The sequence below is a fragment of the Myxocyprinus asiaticus genome, chromosome 17 (genome assembly GCF_019703515.2).
Source record: "Myxocyprinus asiaticus isolate MX2 ecotype Aquarium Trade chromosome 17, UBuf_Myxa_2, whole genome shotgun sequence".
Classification (NCBI taxonomy): Eukaryota; Metazoa; Chordata; class Actinopteri; order Cypriniformes; family Catostomidae; genus Myxocyprinus; species Myxocyprinus asiaticus.
In genome coordinates this window covers 39534423-39556724 of record NC_059360.1, presented here as the reverse complement: position 1 = coordinate 39556724, position 22302 = coordinate 39534423, and the positions used below count along the sequence as shown (strand labels likewise).

General features: G+C 36.5%; 2 protein-coding genes across 5 annotated transcripts in view; both read left to right on the top strand.

The window, feature by feature from the left end:
- LOC127455426 (nesprin-3-like) overlaps positions 1-7341 on the top strand; it is a 41877-nt gene extending 34536 nt beyond the window's left edge. For all 3 annotated transcript variants that reach the window (XM_051723328.1, XM_051723329.1, XM_051723326.1), the window contains one exon: positions 4192-7341. In XM_051723328.1, coding sequence (XP_051579288.1) covers positions 4192-4383 — 192 coding nt within the window. In that variant the 3' untranslated portion in view covers positions 4384-7341. The remainder of the gene's footprint in view (positions 1-4191) is intronic.
- A 10003-nt stretch (positions 7342-17344) lies between these two features.
- The window catches only part of LOC127455416 (interaptin-like), a 31837-nt gene continuing 26879 nt past the window's right edge, over positions 17345-22302 (top strand). For both annotated transcript variants that reach the window (XM_051723291.1, XM_051723290.1), the window contains exon 1: positions 17345-17726. In XM_051723291.1, coding sequence (XP_051579251.1) covers positions 17642-17726 — 85 coding nt within the window. In that variant the 5' untranslated portion in view covers positions 17345-17641. The remainder of the gene's footprint in view (positions 17727-22302) is intronic.

Here is a 22302-nt window from a genome sequence, read left to right as displayed (position 1 = left end):
CAGCTATAGGTTTTTTTTTTTTTTCACAGATACTACGAAATGTGAATTACTCTCAGCTACATAAAAACACGTTAGACCAACCAGCCTAACAATGCTGTCTGAACGAACAATTTCATGTTAATTTTTTTTGCTGATTTGCAAGTTCCCAGCATGCATTGCGACATGAATACATTTTGTGTTTAGTGTTATAGGCTTAAAATGATTTAAATTTATTTATTTATTGCTGTTTATTGACATTTTTATGCTGTTATTGTTTTTGTTGCCACTGTTATTCAATGGTTGTGTGATGTTAGGAGCTCATCTTTTTACTTTGTGTGTAAAGGGTTGAGGTCTATTGTGTTCTTGTCAAACAACTGTGTATGTACTTTCTTGCCTTGCAAGATATTCTTCTCTTCAGAGGCAAAGATTGCAGTTAACTTCATGTAAAAATAATTGAAATGGTGACAAAATGAAAGTTCTTGCCTTGCGAAATGATAGTTGGCTGAACAAGAAATTGGTAGTTCTCTCAACAATAATTTTTTAATTTAGTGAACAAACATATTCACATTGACTAAACAAAGCAATGTTACTGAGGACAATTATTGAGAATAGACTCAAAAATCTTACTACATCATGCTGCCTTGATTTTATTTTTAGTTTGCTCAACAATAGAGCGCAACACTCTGGTCCAGAAGTAAAAATCCCATTCATTTTTTCCATAGACGAATTGATTTTCAACAATAACTTATAAACCTTTTAAGACAGACCTACCTTGACCTCCAAGGTTGTTCATCGATGGTATATGCTTCCGTTGAAGCAATCCGTCTGCGTTATTTCAACTTTATTGTTTAAAGATCGTGTTTGATAGCGGAATTCATGGTAAACAACTACATTTCCCATGGTCCAGCAGAGAAATCTTTACCAATCAGAGAACCGCGGCCAACCAAGACCGCGAAACGTGCCTCAGAGCGATCCGATGACGCACTGTGAATGACATAATCGAGTCGGTGTCTCTTCACCCTTAAACTACTTATCTATTTGTACATATCTAAATATTTTGCAATAAACATAAAATATATTGTTTCTATACTTATAATCAACAACCTAAAATCAATAGTTTTATATATTCACATCGTTTTTTATTAAATGACATCATTCGAAATGCTTCATGGGATTGTAGCCTGTACCCTCATGAAAGACGGTAAGCACATAGTGTTGTACCTTTGTCTTTTTTTATCAGATTTTCAAATACTTTTATGCTTCAAATCAAAGTTTGTAATGTTATGATTCATCTCTGAGCTGGTTGGTTTGGTTCTTGGCTTACAACTCTTTTATGAAGGATTTTTTTTGAAAAGTCAATGGGAAAAATACTTCCAGAACCGACACAGCTGAAAAAGTGGGAGGGCACTGTTGCGCTCTATTCTATTTTTACAGTGCTGTTTTATCAGCCAGGAGAAAAACATAAGTCTATTCACTTAGAAAAGTATTAACACTGAAAGAATGCTGCCTTAAGGGGCATTCACACTTCGATTTGCAGCAACAAAGGGACCAGAAATCATTCATTTTCAGGGAGAATCTGAGATTTTTAGGTGACACAAATGACGGTGACCATTTGCAACATGAAAAATTGAGCAGTTTTACTTTATTCAAATGTGCAACAATGTGATGCTGCAACTACCAATGGGAGATATGAAACTCTAATCAAGTAGGAACACCTGCTAGCAACTAACATTAACTTGGTGACCTCCAGATATTAAATTGCTGTCAGTGTGAATGCACCCTTAGGGCCGTTCACACCAAACACATTTTTGCACTAAAAAGATAGATGCAGCATAACAAATAGAACGTAACACAGGCGTCTCATGATTTAATCGCAGCCTTCATCTAAATGATCCTGATATTGATTCTTAAAATCACGAGATTGATCTTAATTGCCAGGGGTGCTTTTTACGCATACAGTGGTGTGAAAAAGTGTTTACCCCCTTCCTGATTTCTTATTTCTTTGCATGTTTGTCACACTTAAATATTTCAGATCATCAAACAAGTTTAAATATTAGTCAAAGATAACACAAGTAAACACAAAATGCAGTTTTTAAATGAAGGTTGTTATTATTAAGGGAAAACAAAATCCAAACCTACATGGCCCTGTGTGAAAAAGTGTTTGCCCCCTAAACCTAATAACTGGTTGGGCCACCCTTAGCAGCAACAACTGCAATCAAGCGTTTGTGATAACTTGCATTGAGTCTTTTACAGCGCTGTGGAGGAATTTTGGCCCACTCATCTTTGCAGAATTGTTGTAATTCAGCCACATTGGAGGGTTTTCGAGCATGAACTGCCTTTTTAAGGTCATGCCACAGCATCTCAATAGGATTCAGGTCAGGACTTTGACTAGGCCACTCCAAAGTCTTCATTTTGTTTTTCTTCAGCCATTCAGAGGTGGACTTGCTGGTGCGTTTTGGATCATTGTCCTGCTGCAGAACCCAAGTTCGCTTCAGCTTGAGGTCACGAACAGATGGCCGGACATTCTCCTTCAGGATTTTTTGGTAGACAGCAGAATTCATGGTTCCATTTATCACAGCAAGTCTTCAAGGTCCTGAAGCAGCAAAACAGCCCCAGACCATCACACTACCACCACCATATTTTACTGTTGGTATGATGTTCTTTTTCTGAAATGCGGTGTTACTTTTACGCCAGATGTAATGGGACACACACCTTCCAAAAAGTTCAGCTTTTGTCTCGTCAGTCCACAGAGTATTTTCCCAAAAGTCTTGGGGATCATCAAGATGTTTTCTGGCAAAAATGAGACAAGCCTTAATGATCTTTTTGCTCAGCAGTGGTTTTCGTCTTGGAACTCTGCCATGCAGGCCATTTTTGCCCAGTCTCTTTCTTATGGTGGAGTCATGAACACTGACCTTAACTGAGGCAAGTGAGGCCTGCAGTTCTTTGGATGTTGTTGTGGGGTCTTTTGTGACCTCTTGGATGAGTCGTCGCTGCGCTCTTGGGGTAATTTTGGTTGGCCGGCCACTCCTGGGAAGGTTCACCACTGTTCCATGTTTTCGCCATTTGTGGATAATGGCTCTCACTGTGGTTCTCTAGAGTCCCAAAGCTTTAGAAATGGCTTTATAACCTTTTCCAGACTGATAGATCTCAATTACTTTCTTTCTCATTTGTTCCTGAATTTCTTTGGATCTCGGCATGATGTCTAGCTTTTGAAGATCTTTTGGTGTACTTCACTTTGTCAGGCAGGTCCGATTTAAGTGATTTCTTGATTGAGAACAGGTGTGGCAGTAATCAGGCCTGGGTGTGGCTAGAGAAATTGAACTCAGGTGTGATAAACCACAGTTAAGTTATGTTTCAACAGGTGGGGCAAACACTTTTTCACACAGGGCCATGTAGGTTTGGATTTTGTTTTCCCTTAATAATAACAACCTTCATTTAAAAACTGCATTTTGTGTTTACTTGTGTTATCTTTGACTAATATTTAAACTTGTTTGATGATCTGAAACATTTAAGTGTGACAAACATGCAAAAAAATAAGAAATCAGGAAGGGGGCAAACACTTTTTCACACCACTGTATATTGACGATCGCAAGACAACAACTGGTTGGAAAGGAAAAGAGAGTAGAAAGAGAAACACAGATAATGAGAATCTTAAAGATCACTTTATATTTCCTTAATATTTGTTCTGTTGTTTTTATTTGTTAGTTGGTTTTTGTTTCTTCATTCTTTATTACTGACTGTTTACTTGTCTTGACTAATTACTTGAGAACTTGAAACAATGTTTACTTAAATGAGTTAGTTTTGTTGTATTGAAGCTGGTATTGAGAATCATCAAATTGCTTTCATATGTAAGCAAAATGGACATAATAACTTAAATATTCCCAATTTAATTGGAATGGAATCAAATTGATAGCTTAAGAATTGGAATTGAATTGAGAAATCTGTATCGATACCCAGTACTGTCTCAAGGTTCTTTTTAACTTGGCACAACATCTGAAAAATATGCTGAAATAACAGTTAGATGCAATGCAACGGTTAAAGTCATCCGTCTAAAGCATGTTTACCTAGAAAAGCTATTGAAAAACAGCGAAGATGGACACACAAATATGTTCAGTATGAACAGTCCTTTGGAGTGTAGACAGTGAGGCAACTCACTACGTTTTGGAACAGAGCCATTCAGCATGTATCTTTATGTGGTTGTGTGTTTTGCAGCAGAGCAGTGGTCCCGGGTTCCTGTACCGCGTATGTTGCATGGCTCTTCCTTTCCAGCTCCTGCTATTGGCCCTGCTGCTGTTGGCCTTCCTGTTGCCTATGATGGACGAGGGCACCAGTTGCTCACTGTCCAACAACTTCGCCCGCTCTTTCAACATCATGCTGCGCTTCGATGGACCACCACCCACTTAAGCATGGATACAATGGTTACTCGGGCTGCATGGTCAAAAAAAAAAGAAGCTTTTTATAACAGACAGCTATTTGTATGTTTAATTAACATAGTTGCTTTAATATTTTTATCATTGTTCTGTTTTATGTGGTTTATTTTTGGTTCTCAGCTGGTTTTAGTACACTGTAATCCCACTGGTGGACCCAGCACATCAGAAAATGCGTGCGTGTGTGTGAGAGAGTGAGAGTGTGTGTGGGTGAATGGCATAGACACTCACAACCTGCTCTGCATGACTCAAGCTGTTCAATTCTCTACTAGCATTTGGAAAAACCAAAGCAGCCTTTACAAAGAGCAAAACTCCCTGAAATCTCTATTCAGGAGCATTCTCAAATCACTTATGTTTTTATGATTATGTTGTTTCTAGCTACTCAATGCAGATAAGTAATTTTTGTGTGGGAGTTCTTGCACATTTAAAGGGACAGTTCACCCAAAATTTAAAATTATGTTATCATTTACTCACCCTCATGTCATAACAAACCCGTATGCCTTTCTTGTTTGGAACACAAAAAGAGATGTTAGGCAGAATGTTAAAGACTGAGAAATGAATTCATACAGGTTTGAAACAATATGAGTGTGAGTAAATGATAACAGAATTGTTATTTGTTGGTGAACTAACCCTTTTAACAGAACTGTGCATGTTTTTGTTCATACCACTTGTTTAAACCTTGTTGTGTTTAATTCAATCAACTGTTTTGCTCAGGCTACTCAACAACTAAACTTGTTGTTTGATCGAAGGTTTTAACTTATCACTGTGTTCCGGGTATTGATTCTGATGTCATTGACATGGCAGTCTATATACCATGACTCTATATAAATGTTCCGAAACTAAGCTCATGCTTTTCATACATTGGTGGCCTGCCATTTAGAAATGGGAACTGCCTTTTAAAATCAACAAAGACATTCCTGTATGTCTTCGCCAGAAACAAATCACTCCATAGCTTAGGTGCTATGCACATTTGTGTCTCCAAATAGACAGAATAGTGTTCTTTAGACAATTTTGGAAATCAGTATTGCGTATTCACATTGTTTGACTTAACACTCCGTTTTGACATTTGCTAGATTCTGATCGTTGTCATATGTTACTTTTTAAAGTGTGTTTTTGAAGGCACAGACTATGGAGTAAAAATAGCCCTGTATGGGGAGAATGTCCTCCTTTTTTATTTTTTTTGCAAGCAGTGTCTCAACTGGGAGTTCTAAGGGCCCATTTGTTCTAAAAGCATCAGAGGTCGAGTTCAGCTATTCTATTAGGACCACATACTAAAGGTCATCTTTCGATGAATAGAATACTTTGATTTATATTTGTCCAGAACGATGAAGGCTTTTCTGGCAAAAGCTCTGCCTCTCAGAGTTGGCCAAAATCATAACCTATCTTTGCGTTTTTTTTAAAAGCTTTTTGTTTGGAATGTACGACACATTAATTTGAATCTGAGGCAACTTGCATGGCTTTAAGCAATGTAGCTCAGTAGTATTACATACAGGCACCGTACTGCTTTTATCCTGTAGCAAAATTGAAACTTTTTAGTGCCCTTTTAAAAATCTTATTCAAAAATCTCTGCATATCTTAAAACAAAACTGCAATATTAAGATTGTAATTTCCATTAAAGGAATAGTTAACCCAAAAAGGTTCATTCTTTCATTATTTACTCACCCTTATGTCATCTCAATCTCATATGACTTTCTTTTGTGGATCGAAAGCAAAGATATTTTGATGGAGATATGAGGTTTTTTTGTTCATGCAATGCAAGACAATGTTGTTGAACAATTTCAAGCTTTAAAAAGGACATAAAGTCAGAATGAAGGTAATCCATACAACTCGTGTGGTTTAATCCATGTCTTCTGAAGCGATACAATCAGTTTTTGGTGAGAAACGGACCATGTACACACGCCCTGTGCATGCATCAATCACTAGGAAGTGTAATCGAGCTTCAAATGATGATGCCAATGAAAAGGACTTATGTTTTGGTCTGTTTCTCACCCAAAACCAGTCGTATCCCTTCAGAAGACATGGATTAAACCACTTGGAGCTTGAAAGTGTTGGTCCCTGTTGGCTTGCATTGTATGGATATAGACACATCAAACCTCTTTGAAAATATATTTGTGTTCCACAGAAGAAAAAAGTAACATGAGATTGAGATGACATAAGGCTGAGTATATGATGAGTGAATTTTCATTTTTGGGTGAACTATTCCTTTAATATGTCATGCACTATATAATGTTAAGTCCAAATAGCAATGTATTGCATGCACAAAGAAAAGGACTTAACAGAAAATATGCTGCATTCATTAAGTAAACTGTTATGTTGAAGCTTGGCACTTCAGTTTATTGCACTGCTATATAGATTGTATTTAATCTCTTTTTTAACTTGGCACAACATCTAAAAAATATGCTGAAATAACAGCTAGATGCAATGCAAACCCTTTACTGATATAGATTTCATCAATGATACTGTATGTTACTTAAGACTGCAAATGCTGTACTGGTAAACTGTAAAATGTGGTTAAAAGAATCAGCGCTTATTAGCAATGTATGCTAAAATTTTGAACTAATTTACAGCACTGTGTGCATGGAAAAAAGCTTTTCTCATAGGAAAACTTACTATATACTATAAAAATACTGGACATTATTTTCAGAGATGGCTAACTAAATCGAATGCAAGATGGGTGATGTACAAGCATGTAGAAATTATAATAATATTTAAAAGTAAAAATAGCTTTTCAATGCATTGAGGATTATTATAAGACAATGTATTAACGAAAAAAGGGTTAAACATTTATTTTATTACCATATTTTGGATGAAACTCTTATATTGTATCTTTAAACCTCATATATATATATATATATATATATATATATATATATATATGCGTATAACCATTATTTTTGTATTTTACCCCAAGCAATAAACATGCAGTGTATTTTCAGTATGTGATCTTTTTGTGTTTATTTAGTTACTATGGATTTTAGATTGAATGTTAGCCAGCAATCATCTTTTAGCTTTTAACGTATCTGTTTGCCTGCATGCATACAGCATTAGGCCAAAGCTGAACTGGTTTAGCAAGATGTATGACAATGAATATTGATAATGCAACACAAAACCAGCATGCAGGTGTGAATAAACTTAATGCATTGGAGCACAGCTAGGATTTACCTAGCAATAGGGGCCATGTAAGGATATTGGTTCTAAGGTTACTTGAAGTTTTGTGTCTGATTTGATTTGTTTTGGTTAGTTAGAAACCAGAAGGTATATCAAACTATAGACCCTATATCATATATTTTTGTTTCATCAGTTACTAGGTGTTTGAACTTTAGTTTTGGAACCAGAATAGCTTTAGTTCAAAAATAAAGCGGTGGATTGTTTATTTGCATAGTTTTGTCATCATTTCTTGGTTGCCTAAGCAACAGGCACGGCTGCCTCTGGTTTACTGCCGGAGTTTCATTTTCTATTTAATTTAGGTCACTCACCAAAGGGAAACTAGATCTAATTGTAGGATATTACACAACACTGTCAAAACAACATATTTGTAAAATCAGTAAGACCACTATTAAACTGCACTGATACCTATTTTAGTTAAACATGTCAGATGGTTTCAACCTAGTTGCTGTGGAGTCAGGTCAGGTGATTGTTTGTGTTCAAGGTGTGTACAGGTGATGTCTAGCCTATTTGGCACCAAGATAGTACTGTACTTATCTGTATAAATTTAAAGGGATAGTTCACCCAAAAATGAAAATTCTGTCATTTACTCATGTGACTTTCTCCCATAGAACACATGTGAAAATGTTAGTCAGAAAGTATGACAGAATTCCACTGAATGAATTAAAAAAAGATGCAACGAAAGTGAATGGTGACTGAGGCTAAAATTCTACCTAACCTCTCCTTTAGTTTTCCATGGAAGAAAGTAAGTCATACAGGTTTGTAACAACATGAGGGCGAGTAAATGGAATTTTCATTTTTGGGTGAACTATCCCCTTTAATGTTATAGCCCACTCACTGCAAGCACACTTGCGTGGCCTGATTTATTCAAATAGGAATCCCACAAGAGGGAACGAGCTGGATCTATTAAACACACTTGCCCACAAGTGAGGCGACGTGTGCAACCAACAGATTTCACGCAGCTGTTTCTGTGTTCCAAGCATTTCACTACGGACCCAGTCATGTTTGTTTGATGATGCTTAGAAATTCTGGAGCACTGATCCAGATCATGGCACATGGAGTCAAAAGGCACATTTTGAATGAGTAGAAATTTGCCATTCAGGTGAAAGTAATGGGTTTGAATAATACAGTAATCCCTTACCCAGATTAATTTCGTTAGTGAGTAAGTATGAAACTCAAGCACAATCTCTGCAGCCTTGACGCAACCTCCACCATTTACAATCACACACACACACACACACACACATCAACCAAAAACCAATAAAAAGGTACATTTACATCTAAAACAAGGGAGATTTCTTTTAGAAATGTCTTTACCCACCCTGCTGAAAAACAACAGCTTAAACCACCCTAAGATGGTTTGCTGGTCTTAACTGGTCTCCCAGCCTCTTCAGGCTTGTTTTAGAGGGGTTTTGGCCAATTATCAGCTGATCAGACTTGAAGACCAGCTGACTGACTAGCTATACCACCGGAACACCAACTTAGCAAGGCTGGGATACCATCTTAATCCAGCTAAAACAAGCAAACCAGGTTAACTATGATAATATATGATAAACTATCATAATTATCATAAATATGCACAGTTATTTGTGATTTTAAAACCTGGTACAAGCTACAGTCATAGTAAATTATAATTTGGACCCCACAAATATTGACATATTACATATTTAGTCCACTCAAAGAAAGATAAACCGCATTAACCTTGGGCATTGTTTGTAGAAATATGTACTGTAATAATAGAGTAATAGAATTATGTTGGAAGAAGGCTTTACATTGCTGTTTATGTTCTTGCACTACTTTTTGACTGGAGTACAAGTACACTGAGAGCACACATTAAAAGGATTAAATGTGATATGGAAAACACTGAGCGCTTGATCACATGACAGACTGCTGTTTTTAATGTGCCTGGCATGACTCACATTGCTAAAGATGGGGATTTTCTTGTTAGCTTGTGATAATGCGCTTTGCATCTACAATTTTGGATTTACATTTAGAGCAATTTTTTACCTTTGTGCTGAACAGTAAGGTCAGTTTGTGAGTATAAAAGTCAAGCAGCAACAGCATTTGTGGCAATTGGATGACATGTTGAAGAAAACCCACTGTTTGTAGCTCATTGTAAATTATTCTGTAGGCACAACAAATTAGTTAATGTCGCTGTGCACCTGGTCTGGTAATAATGTGGCTGCAGGAATCTATTTTATTGCACTGGCTGGTCAGTACCACTGTAGTAAATATTTAATTACTGTATGTAGCATGTTGCTGTGGCAGCCAAGGTTCTCATTTCATAGGTCCTCTCCGCTGGGAAAGTCTAGTAAATCCAAATCGACAGCTCCTTAAAACAAGGGCCTTAGAATTACAGAGAGATCTATGATTTTAAATTCTATACAAAAGTTGGGTTTAGTTAGCAGATTAGGGTTAAAAAAAATAATAATAATAAATTCAGGGGCCATCCAGCTTGTAAAGGACAAAATAAATCACACAGCTACCTAGCAAAAATGTTTGTGATTTCGGAATTTGTCTGTAATCAAAAAAGTTACATGACAGTTGATGACTTGCCACTGGTGTTTTGACTAACTAGTTGAGTAGTTAGTGGTTCATGCCAAAGCAAGCATCACTATTATTGCTCCTACTTGGTGTTAGCGGTTTCAGATTTGTCTTACACTGTTTGTGCTACACATATGAATGACTCATCCAATGTTGAGGAGAGCAACCACATAGTGATGCCCTGTCTTATGTCAATTTCACATTAAGACAGTATGAGTCATGGTTCAGGGCCATTAGGTTAGATTTCTGTTTGATAGTGGTTGTCATTCCTTGGCAAAATGTTTGAAATTCTTTCCCGAATAAATTCAGATGATGTTACATTGCAGGTTTGAGTTAATATCTAGTTAGATCCTAACCTTATGTTGAATTATATTCTTTGAAGCGTAATTAATTCATATAAATTACATTTGAATTAATAACTATATATATAGTGACTAATATAATTATAAAATTCCACCTTGTGTAATATGAACTGCTGTAATATTGACAAGTGTGTTTTTACTGCAGTGGTTGGACAAGGCTTGATTTAATTTATTTACACATAATTCACAAAGGGAACATCACTATCTGGTCCTATCTTAAGCTCTTTATTGCAGCTACTGGAGTTGAATATGCCAGCAGTTATTTCATGAGAATCTGCCTTCTTCAGTGCAGTGCAGGCTGGGTTCAGACCGGGAGGGCTTGGGTTTTGCTGACCTGATGTCTACCTCATTATGGAATGACCCTTTTAATTAATGTATGAGAACCCATCCACAGATACTTTTATAGTGATTTGTGTTATGGGGCATATGAGGGCAGATAAAGGTGTGGCTGGGGGACCAAGCCTTTTCCACACCCATTTATGGTGAACCACTAAACCTGGTTAGAAGCTTTAGGATCTAGGCACTCAACAGCTGCCAGATGGGGTGATGTCATAGGATTTTGAATGTCTAGAGATGATGCAATACCATCAGAGTTTTGTGATGAATAAATCAACTCAAAGTATTGTGCTCCATTATAGTAAAGGAAAAAATCCTGTTACATTTAGGGTTAAGAACTTGCAGTTGTGGTTGCAAGATATTCACTATAAATAAATAAATAGTGATATAATTTCAGGCATTAGAGGATGTCATTTGGTCCCTGTATATTTTATAGTTCATAATTGCATATTTCATTAACTGATGTTAATACTAAGATCTGCTTTGTACTGATAAGTATGATAATAATACAAGTGGTAAAATAGAAGGCCACATGATGCCCTAAACTTGGCTTTTCCATGATAGATAGATAGATAGATAGATAGATAGATAGATAGATAGATTGATAGATAGAACACAATAAATATAAACTAAACATACCTAATTTACATAGCTGATAACAAAAATAAAAACATTACTATTTAAATAAAATATAATCTAATGTGTTTAATATATCACACAAGGACTTCTGGGAACATCCTTTTACTGTTTTCCATGGTAAATTAAAGGTGACTTGTATTTTTACAATTAAAAAAATATGTTTTTATAATTTTAATTAGAAATTATATAAGAATTAATACATTTTAATTCCAAATTTATTTTTTTACAGTAATGTACAGTAAAATATACTGTATATGGTAAGGTAACTTACAGGTAACCAATTAACAGCACTGTACAAAAACAAAATCAAGTTAAATTTATGGTAAAAAGCTGGCAGCTGTAGTTGCCAGAAATTCACCATAAAAAATAGTGACCATGTTTCAGGCATTACAGGATGTCATTTGGGTGCCTGTATATTTTAGTTCAGTACCGTATTTATGAAATGATGATTTAATGTTAATATACAATTTAATATATGCATAATACACATTTTCACCGTTAACTATAAGAGAATCATCCTTTTTACTTCTAAAACACACACACATACACACACACACAGATATATATATATATATATATGGTAAGGTAACTACCCATTTTTTTTCCCTCTAACATTTTTACATTCTTTTCCCATTAAAATTACAAACAAAATTTACAGTGAGGCTTTACAGTAGCATTTTTGCATTATTTTTCCATTAAAATTACAAACATTTTATAAAGTGCTTTTTTGCCCATAACACTTCCACTGTGACACATCTCTACTCCTCCACATTTTAACATGGTACAGATGGTCACCACCAGTGTGTTGGCAGCTTTAGAAGGGAACTTGTTCTGTGCAGCAGAAAGAATAAATCAAATCAGAGCTACAGAAGCAACTAGTGGCACGCTGACACTGCATCAGAGCCTCAGGTCAATGCACAAGGTACAGGCACCAGCTGTGGCCAACATCAAAATAAGGTGACTGTCAACTCTAGCCACAGCATATCTTTCTAACTTAAATATAGATTCATTTGCTGTTGTCAATATTAATCAAAATCTAGTGTTCAGTGAAATTCATTACCCTTGGAGTTTTAAAATAATTGTTTCCAATATTGATTTCATACCTTAAGTGCACACAACACAATTCCTATTAACTGTAATGTAAATTTAAGTACATACCTGTATATCATCACTGAGATAGTAAATAGACCAAATAAAATGACATTTTATACAAGTTAATTTCTACCCTTAATCTGAATGCTCTGTGAGATGCAACGTTCGATTTTGTGATGGCTTAATTTAAAAAAGAAAAACTGCCCATATTGTGCTTAACAGGTAATTTACTCTTTTATTAACGTCTTGTTTACAGAACCGTGGTAGAAAAGCAATATCACACTCCCAGACATGTTTTGCACTGAATATCAGTGATTCTGCCACAGGAACAAGACTGCAGGCCGTGAGCCACAGGCAATCACAACTGCACTCTTGTTTATAAGATGTTGCTTTAATACAGCATTCACCTACAATATCACTGCAAATCAACAGATTTCATTTATGAGTTAATGTGTTGTTGGGCTTTTAACCTGGTAAGCATCAAGGGGAAAGTGAGTTTCAGTGGTGCATTAAAGCTATTACAGAAATGCTCCTTTCTTCACTTTATAGCCCCTATTTCAATCTGCCCTCGTTTTCTAAGAGACTGATTGACTGCTTTAACCAACTAAGCACAATACCTTTAGCGAAGCTCTCAGGCTGCTGTAATTGAACCTCGGTATGGTTATGGTGATTTGTTTCAAGCACAGAATTCTTGTCTGGTTATTACAAGGCAGAAGTATTTGCAGATAAGAGAGTGTATTTGAAACAGAAACAAGTTACTGAACACCAAGCACACTATCCTAAGGTACCGTAAACAGAGGATTTCAAAGAACATTATGGGTCCCTTCAATATACGTTCACTGGGCACTTTTTTAGGAATACTATGGTTCTAATAAAGTGCTCGACGAGGTCTTCTGCTGTTGTAGCCAATCCACCTCAAGGTTTGACGTGTTGTACATTCTGAGATGCTATTCTGCTCACTACAATTGTACAGAGTGGTTATCTGAGTTACTGTAGCCTTTCTGTCAGCTCGAACCAGTCTGGCTATTCTTCGTTGATGTATTTTGTTTTTGGCACCATTCTGAGTAAACTAGAGACTGTTGTGCATGAAAATCCCAGGAGATCAGCAGTTACAGAAATACTCAAACCAGCCCATCTGGTCACATTTTTTCCCCCATTCTTATGGTTATGTGAAAATTAACTGAAGCTCCTGACCTGTATCTGCCTAATTTTATGCATTGCACTGCTGCCACACAATTGGCTGATTAGATAATCACATGAATAAGTGTACAGGTGTTCCTAATAAAGTCCTCAGTGAGTGCAAACTGATATTTTTTTTTCTTACTACTGTTGCATTTCTTTCAAATAGAAATTATAAATCTGGAAATATTTTAGCCGTCAAACTTCTGCTACTATTTAGCTTACAGTAAAGACTGTAATTGTAAGTAAATCAAGGGAAAAACCTCAAATGGATAAGTACGATAATTTTCCAGGAAGCATGTTGTATAGCCATGATGGTCTCAGATAATGTCGGCCTCTTAAAATGTTTAACACTGTAGTCAAATGCTTGTTATACAGTGTATCATTTTTATACGAGTACAGAATGCTATTGACAAAGAACTTTGGATGAAATATTTTGTTCAAGCTTCTGTTTGTGGGTGGTTTTACTTTTCATCTTCTTCCCTGTTACACAACAGCCGCCTCTGCCTGGTACAGAGGGCGGGTGAACGATGCTACTCATCGATCTTTATGAATTTCCACATAACTAATCCTCACAATCTTGTCTCATCAAATTCACTGCGATGCAAAAACAACAGTGTCGTTAGACCTCTTGCTCACTCTCTTATGCACATGGCAGTTAGAAGCACTTAATTGTCCCTTTACAGGAAATCCTTGTTAATATAATGGCTTGCTTTGGGCCTAGGGGTAGGATGTTGTAATAAGTTGACTGTACACCTTATTACGGCAATACATTTTCTAGAGGAATCTGTTAGGTGCTGTTTTGAGGAGTGGCTATTGTTACTAACTCAGCAAGATAACTTGATAGATGACATCATTTAGGGACTAAATACATGAAGAACCTTTATTTAAACCTTTATAACTTTTTATAGGAAGATGTTTTTGACTTTCTTTATTCTACAGAACACAAACAAAGATTTTTAGACGTATATCTTAGCTCTTTATGTCCTCACGATGCAAGTGAATGGGTAATAACATTTTGAAGTTCTTAAAAGCACATACAGGCAGCATGAAAGTAATCAATAAGACTCCACTGGTTAAATCTGTCATCAGAAGCTATATGATAGGTGTGGGTGAGAAACAGATCAATATTTAAGTCTTTTTTTCTTTTTTGTTTTTACTATAAATTCTCCTCCCTGCCCAGTAGGTGGCGATATGCACGAAGAATACAAATCGGCAAAAACAAAAGAAGAACAATGTGAAAGTTAAAGTGGTGATTGATAGTAAAAAAGGAAATAAATTTTGATTTGTTTCTCAGCCACACCTATCATATCACTTCTGAAGATATGGATTTAACCACTGGAGTTGTATGAATTACTTCTGATTTTATGTGCTTTTTGGACCTTCAAAATTCTAGCCACCATTCACTTACATTGTGAGGACCTACAGAGCTGAAATATTCTTCTAAAAATATTTGTTTGTGTTCAGCAGAAGAAAGAAAGTCATACAGATCTGGGATTGCATGAGGGTGAGGAAATGATGAGAGTATTTTTATTTTTGGGTGAACCAGGCGTGTCGCCAGAAGTAAAGAAGTTTAAGAAGTAAATTTAAGCATAGAGATGCCTTTTTTCAAACAATAATTTTGTGAACTAATCAAGATTGTGGTTACTAATGGTGTGGTTAAGTGTGGTGACCAATGAAACCAATAATATAAAGATGCATTATGTCCTCTAATGTGTTTATGTTTTCATAAAAGTTTAGGCTCGTTGCACTTTTAAACAATTTATTAATCTAGAAGCTTTACTACGGAGGAAATCTGTAATCTCATGTTCACTCGTGTTGTTCCTTCTCGAGATTAAATTCCATCTTCAGTCAAAACATGGCAGGTCAAGATAAAAACCTACTTTGGCTACTGTTCTGCAACAATAACCAGTTCACGCGCTTTATTGATAATCCATAACATTTACGCCACTATTCTTGTTCCTTATCAGATCGACGTAGTGTTTGTTGGTGTCATAAGAAAAGAGCTGCAGGAGTCACGATAATAGATGGTTGTCCATTACAGCTCGCTTGAGACGTTCAGTCGGGTATGTATGTGATCAAAGGAGTGGGCGGGTAGGTGATTTGAAAATCACATGAAGCAGATTTTAGCCCGGTCATTGTGTAGAAAATGTTCTCGTCACATATACGACCCATATATGCCGCAAAGAACTACATATTCCACCGTTTCTCCAAGCTATACAACGAGAGAGTACAGCAGCGTTGGGAAATCAGATTGATTTTAGCGAATCGGTTCGCTTGGACGGTTCGTTCAAATGAATCGGTAAGAAAACGATTCACCAATTCTTTTCATACGAGTTGCGTGACATTTACATTTTGTATTAAAATTGCTGTTGTTTATCACTGTGTTTATTCGATTCGCTTATTTACGTTGTGTTAGATGTTGTTGTGGTTATTGTTCCAAAAAAAATTTTTAACAACAGGGCCATGTTTACTATTTCTGTGGCCCCAAAGCAACTGACCAGGGCCCCCTTGACTGCGGTCCGACCAGGGGAGTGGTTTTCCATGTGTTTTTGTCTAACATAAAAATGACAAAAAGCTCTTATCTCACTGGTCAGTCAGTTTGCATCACAGCCCGAAGGAAAAAAATCGGACCACTTTCCGTGAAAAAAAAATCGGATTGTCGGCAGACGATTTGTCAGACCTAGTGTGAATAGTGCCATGGGAAACCATTGTTCCCATTAAGCTTGTTCAGAACGAACAATCGCACTGAAAAAACGAACTTGGTGTGAACAGGCCTTAAAGGGACAGTTCACCCAAAAATGAAAATTCTCTGATAATTTATTCACCCTAATGCCATCTGAGATGTGTATGACTTTCTTTCTTCTGCAAAACACTTTTGAAGATTTGTAGAAAAAGATCCAGGCTCAGCAGGTCCTTAGAATGTGTACGAGGATTTTGATTAGAAATTTGTAGGTCCAAAAGCACAGATAATCAGTATAAGAGTAATTTAACTCCAGCGGTGACATTAATGTCTTCTAAAGTGAAACGATCACTTTGTGTGCAAAAAAACAAAACAAACAAAAAAAAAAACAAACATATTTAAGCACTTTTTAACTATAAAAGATTGCATCCAGTCAAGCGTTGATGAATGGCCGAATTTACCCGAGTGCTCCCGTGACGTAAGCGTGATGGCACGTAAACTGATACGTACACACAACAAATTAGTTGAAGGAACGTTTAACACTGCTATTGGTTAACAACAAAATAATATTGTTCCCTATATTAATTCTGTCATTCTTTAATAAAATTAATTGAAAGTTACTTTTTTAATGATATGATTTCCAAATTCCTAACAGATGTTGTTTAGCTATTGTTCCAACATAAATGTTAACAAAATAATAATATTGTTCCTGAATTTTTTTTTGTCACATTTTAATAACTGTAGTTAAATGTTACGTTGTAATAATATTAATAATTTCCAATACTGTTAACAATATTGTAGGCTATACAGTCGAAAAATTACAAATGCTTTGCGAATCTATTCGATTGAATCATTTAAAAGAATCGGTTCAAAGTAAGGATTCGCCAGCGTTTCGGACATCGGAGAGAGACAGCCCAGTTCACAGAGTATCACTCAGAGGTAGTAGGCGTGCACATATCATCGAAATATTAACCAGGTGATATTTCCTCGCACATTTCCCTCTCATTTTCTTCCTCCAAGCTGCGCCGAAGAGACGACTTCTGCGTTACGGGGAAACGAAGTAACTTTACTGGAAAAATGCAGGACCCGAACAGCAGCATCTCTTTGGATCTAGACCCTTAGGAATCCCACTCATGGCTACCGCCTTGCCACCCACATTTTGAAATAGAGCAATCTACCGAAATCACAGGACGGGAGTTTTATAAAGCGAGGAGCGAGTCTCTGCTGTGATTCAGATGGCGGGACACGAGTGGGATGATTGGTTTGAACGGGAGGAATTGATCGGGCAGATCAGCGACATCCGAGTGCAGAATCTGCAAGGTAAGAGTGCTGGAGGCATGGGATGGGTAAAAGAGCGTGAACATTTCATGATTATGAACATTTATATCGGAAGTGAGTATGATTGCTATGAGAAACTGGTGGTGATCCATTGTATCAAGAATGGAACAATTCACCGGCGAGATTCCATTCTTTCAGAATTCGATACTTTCATTGTGTGCAGTACGTCGAGCAGTAACTTGTCGGCTGTCAGGAGGTTCAAGTAGCCATTTAAAACTTGTTTGAATTACGGAATCTGTTAGAATATGGAACATGATAAGGGACAAATGGATCACTGATACAGACTGAATGAATTGCGTGGGACGCAGGAAAACTTTCCACAGTGGGAGGCAACAGTTTCACTTGTCAGTATATAGTATATGCTTGGTCTCGCTTTTTCAATGGATAAACAAGAATAAATCATAGCCATGGAAGTAATTGATTTAATGAGCATATATGGAGAAGCAGGAGTTTTACAGATCAGTGAGCCTGTGTTCGGTTTTCCCGACAATTAATTGAATGACCACCGTTAATCACAGCTGAGCAGAGGTGGGTAGAGTACATAAAATCTTTACTCAAGTAAAAGTACAATTACTTAAAAAATTATTACTTAAGTAGAAGTAAAAGTAGTCATGTAAAAAAAAACTACTCGAGTAAGAGTAAGAAAGTATCAAATTAAAAGAATACTCAAGTAGCGAGTAACTAGTTACTTCCACTTAAAACATAATGGACAATTACGCCCTAATATTCCATTACATAATACATATTTAACATGTATTACAGAATAATAATAATTATACTACTACTACTACTACTACTAATTATTATTATTAATGGAGATTGTCATCATTCACCCTCATGTTGTTTCAAATCATATGACTTTCTTTAATGCAACACAATTAAAGAGATGTCAGACAGAATGTTAGCCTTATAGTCACCATTTACTGTCATTGTATGTTTTTTCCCTCTATATTTTAAAAGGGAATGGTGACTGAGACTGTCTCTAACATTATGTCTAATGTCCTTTTTGGCTTCCACAAAATACACAAAGTCACACATGTTTGGAACAGCATGAGGGCAGGAAATTAGGACAGAACATTAATTTATGGCTGAACTATCACTTTAACTTGAACTAACACGAACTAATTGACGAATCTGTAAATTAGAAGAGAAGTTTGGAAACCAGTTTCTAGTAATTATTATGGTGAAAAACGTGAACAATGTCCCACGGGCCTAATTAAATGTAATGCTGAATAAAACGAAACAAGATCATGCTTTATTAATGCCTACTGTCACTATTTCAAAGTCCTGTCGTTTTTTTAAAGTCCTGTATGGATTCTTAGATCAGTGTAGTTACAGTATTTTCAGTGTCAAAATAATTTAGATCATTAGTTCTGTACACTAAGGGTAAACAGCAACTTATCTCTGTATTTGGAAGCGTGTTGGGCTTATTTAAGTTCAGAGCTTGTTTTTTGTTGTCCATAAGAAAAACGCGCCATATTTGTCAAATGCAGAAATGCTGTGCAGGTGCAGACATACTGTCAGCTCGTGTTCCAGAAGTCAAGCACGCAATCTGCAAAGCATAAGACATCTACACTTAATGCAGATGTTTACATGGATGTAGGGACTGATATATTGTAGCACTGATTTAAAATGTATACTTATAAACTGAGGTCATAAAAGCACGTAGTTACAGAATCACCCTGAAAATGACAATGACACAGACAAGCCCACATTACCATAATTGCCAAAACTTACTTTGCTCCAATTTTAATCTTGAAATATCCACTTGTCTTGGTGTAAAATGAAGGTACTGCATGACGAAACTACTCTTTTGCATGGCGTGGAGCAAAGAAAGTGTTTATTTGGCTCGCTTGCTGCTGCTGCAGTGGTGGACTCAACTCCAGTTACAGAGCGCAGCTGTAAAGTTCTGCTGTTGTAAAAGTCCCTTTCAAAAATCTCTCAATAAATCACGCATTTATTTACACTTATTAAATTAAAACCAGTAATGTAAGGACAGGAACGTCGCCCATATTAACAAAGTAAAAGTAAAAAAAAATTTCATTAGAAATTTACTTGAGTAAGAGTGAAATGTACCCATCTTTAAATATACTCATAAAAGTAATTTTTTTTCCAAAAAGTTACTCAAGTAAATGTAACAGAGTAAATGTAGCGCGTCACTACCCACCTCTGCAGCTGAGTGTTGCCTGGTGGCGTAAGGGCTGTTTATGCATTCAGTATTGCAGGTTGCATGACTGAGAATGATTAAAACATGTCAGGCAAGGAGAAAATGGATATTAGGGCCAGTTCAAGTAGCTTTGAGTAAACCTATATTAAGATTATCTGAAATCTAAGACCTCTGGACAGCTCTTGTGCCCTATTGTTGTTCATTTTAAAAGGAATTCAGGCTGTTATGTGGCTTCTTTATGACTTGGTGGTAGAGAAATGGCTGTAGAATGTGAATGAATGCTTGAAGCAGATTACATAACAACATCTCTTCACTGATAGTGCAATACCATCTGCATTGGAGCACTGGAATTTGCTGTCTTCCCATAGTCTGCAAACCCTTATAAGCTTCAAAATGAATGGGATGTAGGCTCATCTCAATGCATGTCTGCTGCAGATTTGTTTAGATATGATATGGAATGCAAAATCTATCTAAGCACTTTTTGTGGGTGCACATCCACACATGGTCTGTTCACTTAACCCCCTTTTAGGAACTATGTTTTACTCTATATAAACTGCTAACTTTAGATAAACTGCTAACCAGTTTGAGCTTTTTCCCCTGATATTCACACTTTTCTGCTTTATAGTTTAAGAGTTCCTTAATATCGGATCTACTGATATTTGGCAAATCAAATCACATTACAAATCTTCGTTGGAAACATTCCATTTGATCATAATCGATGTTTGTCAACAATAGTATTGTTATTATTATTATAATAATCATAAAAGTCATAAAAATAATCATAAATATTGCCCTTATTGTTTTAGTCTAATGATTATTTTGTTATTGTGTCAAAAAGCAGGAAAGAAAAAATTAAAACTTGGTTCTGCGCTTCTGTTATTGCAATTGGTCATGAACAATATCAGCCGATCTCTACTCCATCTAAAACAGCATTTTGCTAATTCTTTTATAACTATTATTTATGCAATCTTTGACCTTATATTAACTGAGAGACTACATAAAATGTTCATTTGTCACAGGACTGTTTAAAATAAACTATTGAAGGCAAAAAGGTGATCAAAGGGCCTGGGGAGCTCAGTGGTAACATACACTGGCTACCACCCCTTGAGTTTGCAAGTTTGAATCCCAGGGTGTGCTGAGTGACTCCAGCCAGGTCTCCTAAGCAACCAAATTGGCCCGGTTGCTAGGGAGGGTAGAGTCACATGGGGTAACCTCCTCGTGGTCGCTATAATGTGGTTGGTTCTCGGTGGGGCGCGTGGTGAGTTGAGCACGGATGCCGCGGTGGATGGCGTGAAGCCTCCACACGTGCTATGTCTCCGTGGCAACGCGCTCAACAAGCCACGTGATAAGATGCGTGGGTTGATGGCCTCAGACGTGGAGGCAACTGAGATTCATCCTCCGCCACCCGGATTGAGGCGAATCACTACGCGACCACGAGGACTTAAAAGCGCACTGGGAATTGGGCAGTCCAAATTGGGTAAAAAAAAAAAAAAAAAAAAGGTGTTCAAAAAATATTACATATTTAAGTGTTATCCTTAAAACTTGATGTTGCTTTTAAAAAGCTTATGAACATGTTATGCATTGTTACATCCCAAGTTTGAGACCAACATAAGAAGTCATCAAAAGTAGAAAACAAAAGTCACAATTTCCAGGGTAAAAAGGTGAGGGTTTATTTACAACAAAAATAAAGAAAAAGCCAAAAATTAAATATTAAAATACTAAACTTAAGGACAGGTGAGCTGACTAACTTAAACTATCAATTAACATAAGATTTAACAAAACTTCGTAACTCCAGTTAAAAAAGAAATACACAGAAAATAAGTCTTCCAGGTCAGCTTCTTTACCTAAATTGTTTTAACTAAACAAAAGACAAAGCTCACCATCTGTTTTAAAGTTGCTAAAAACAAACACAGGTTTCTTGGGGTGGCACAAGCCATGAAGTGCAGCCAGCTCCTCTTAAATAGGCAGGATTCAGGTGTTGCTGTTTAGAGTGTCTACCCCCATCTGATTGGCAGCCTCACACAGGAAAAACAATAAAAAGAGCAGGTTCACGTAACAAGCATCAACTACCCTTTTTTAGATTGAATAACGCAGGAAGACTGAAGTGTAAGGTGTAAAGTCTGTAGATAAAAAATCTGTTTGCATTCAGGGACAGTATTTGGTCTGTACAGTAAGTGCCAGGAGAAAAAAGTCTACCTAAAAAGTTTTAAAAGCAAAAGACCAAGAGTCTTCTAAACCTCTTATAAACGAAAGCACACGAAGCACAGTGGGGCTGATGATGGTAGTATTTAGTATGAATCCAACATCTGCTGAAGCATTCTAAAGTGCTGAAACAGAGCCAGAGTGTACAAGGGTAGAAAAAGTGCAATAAAGTAGAGATCAGCGCAAATA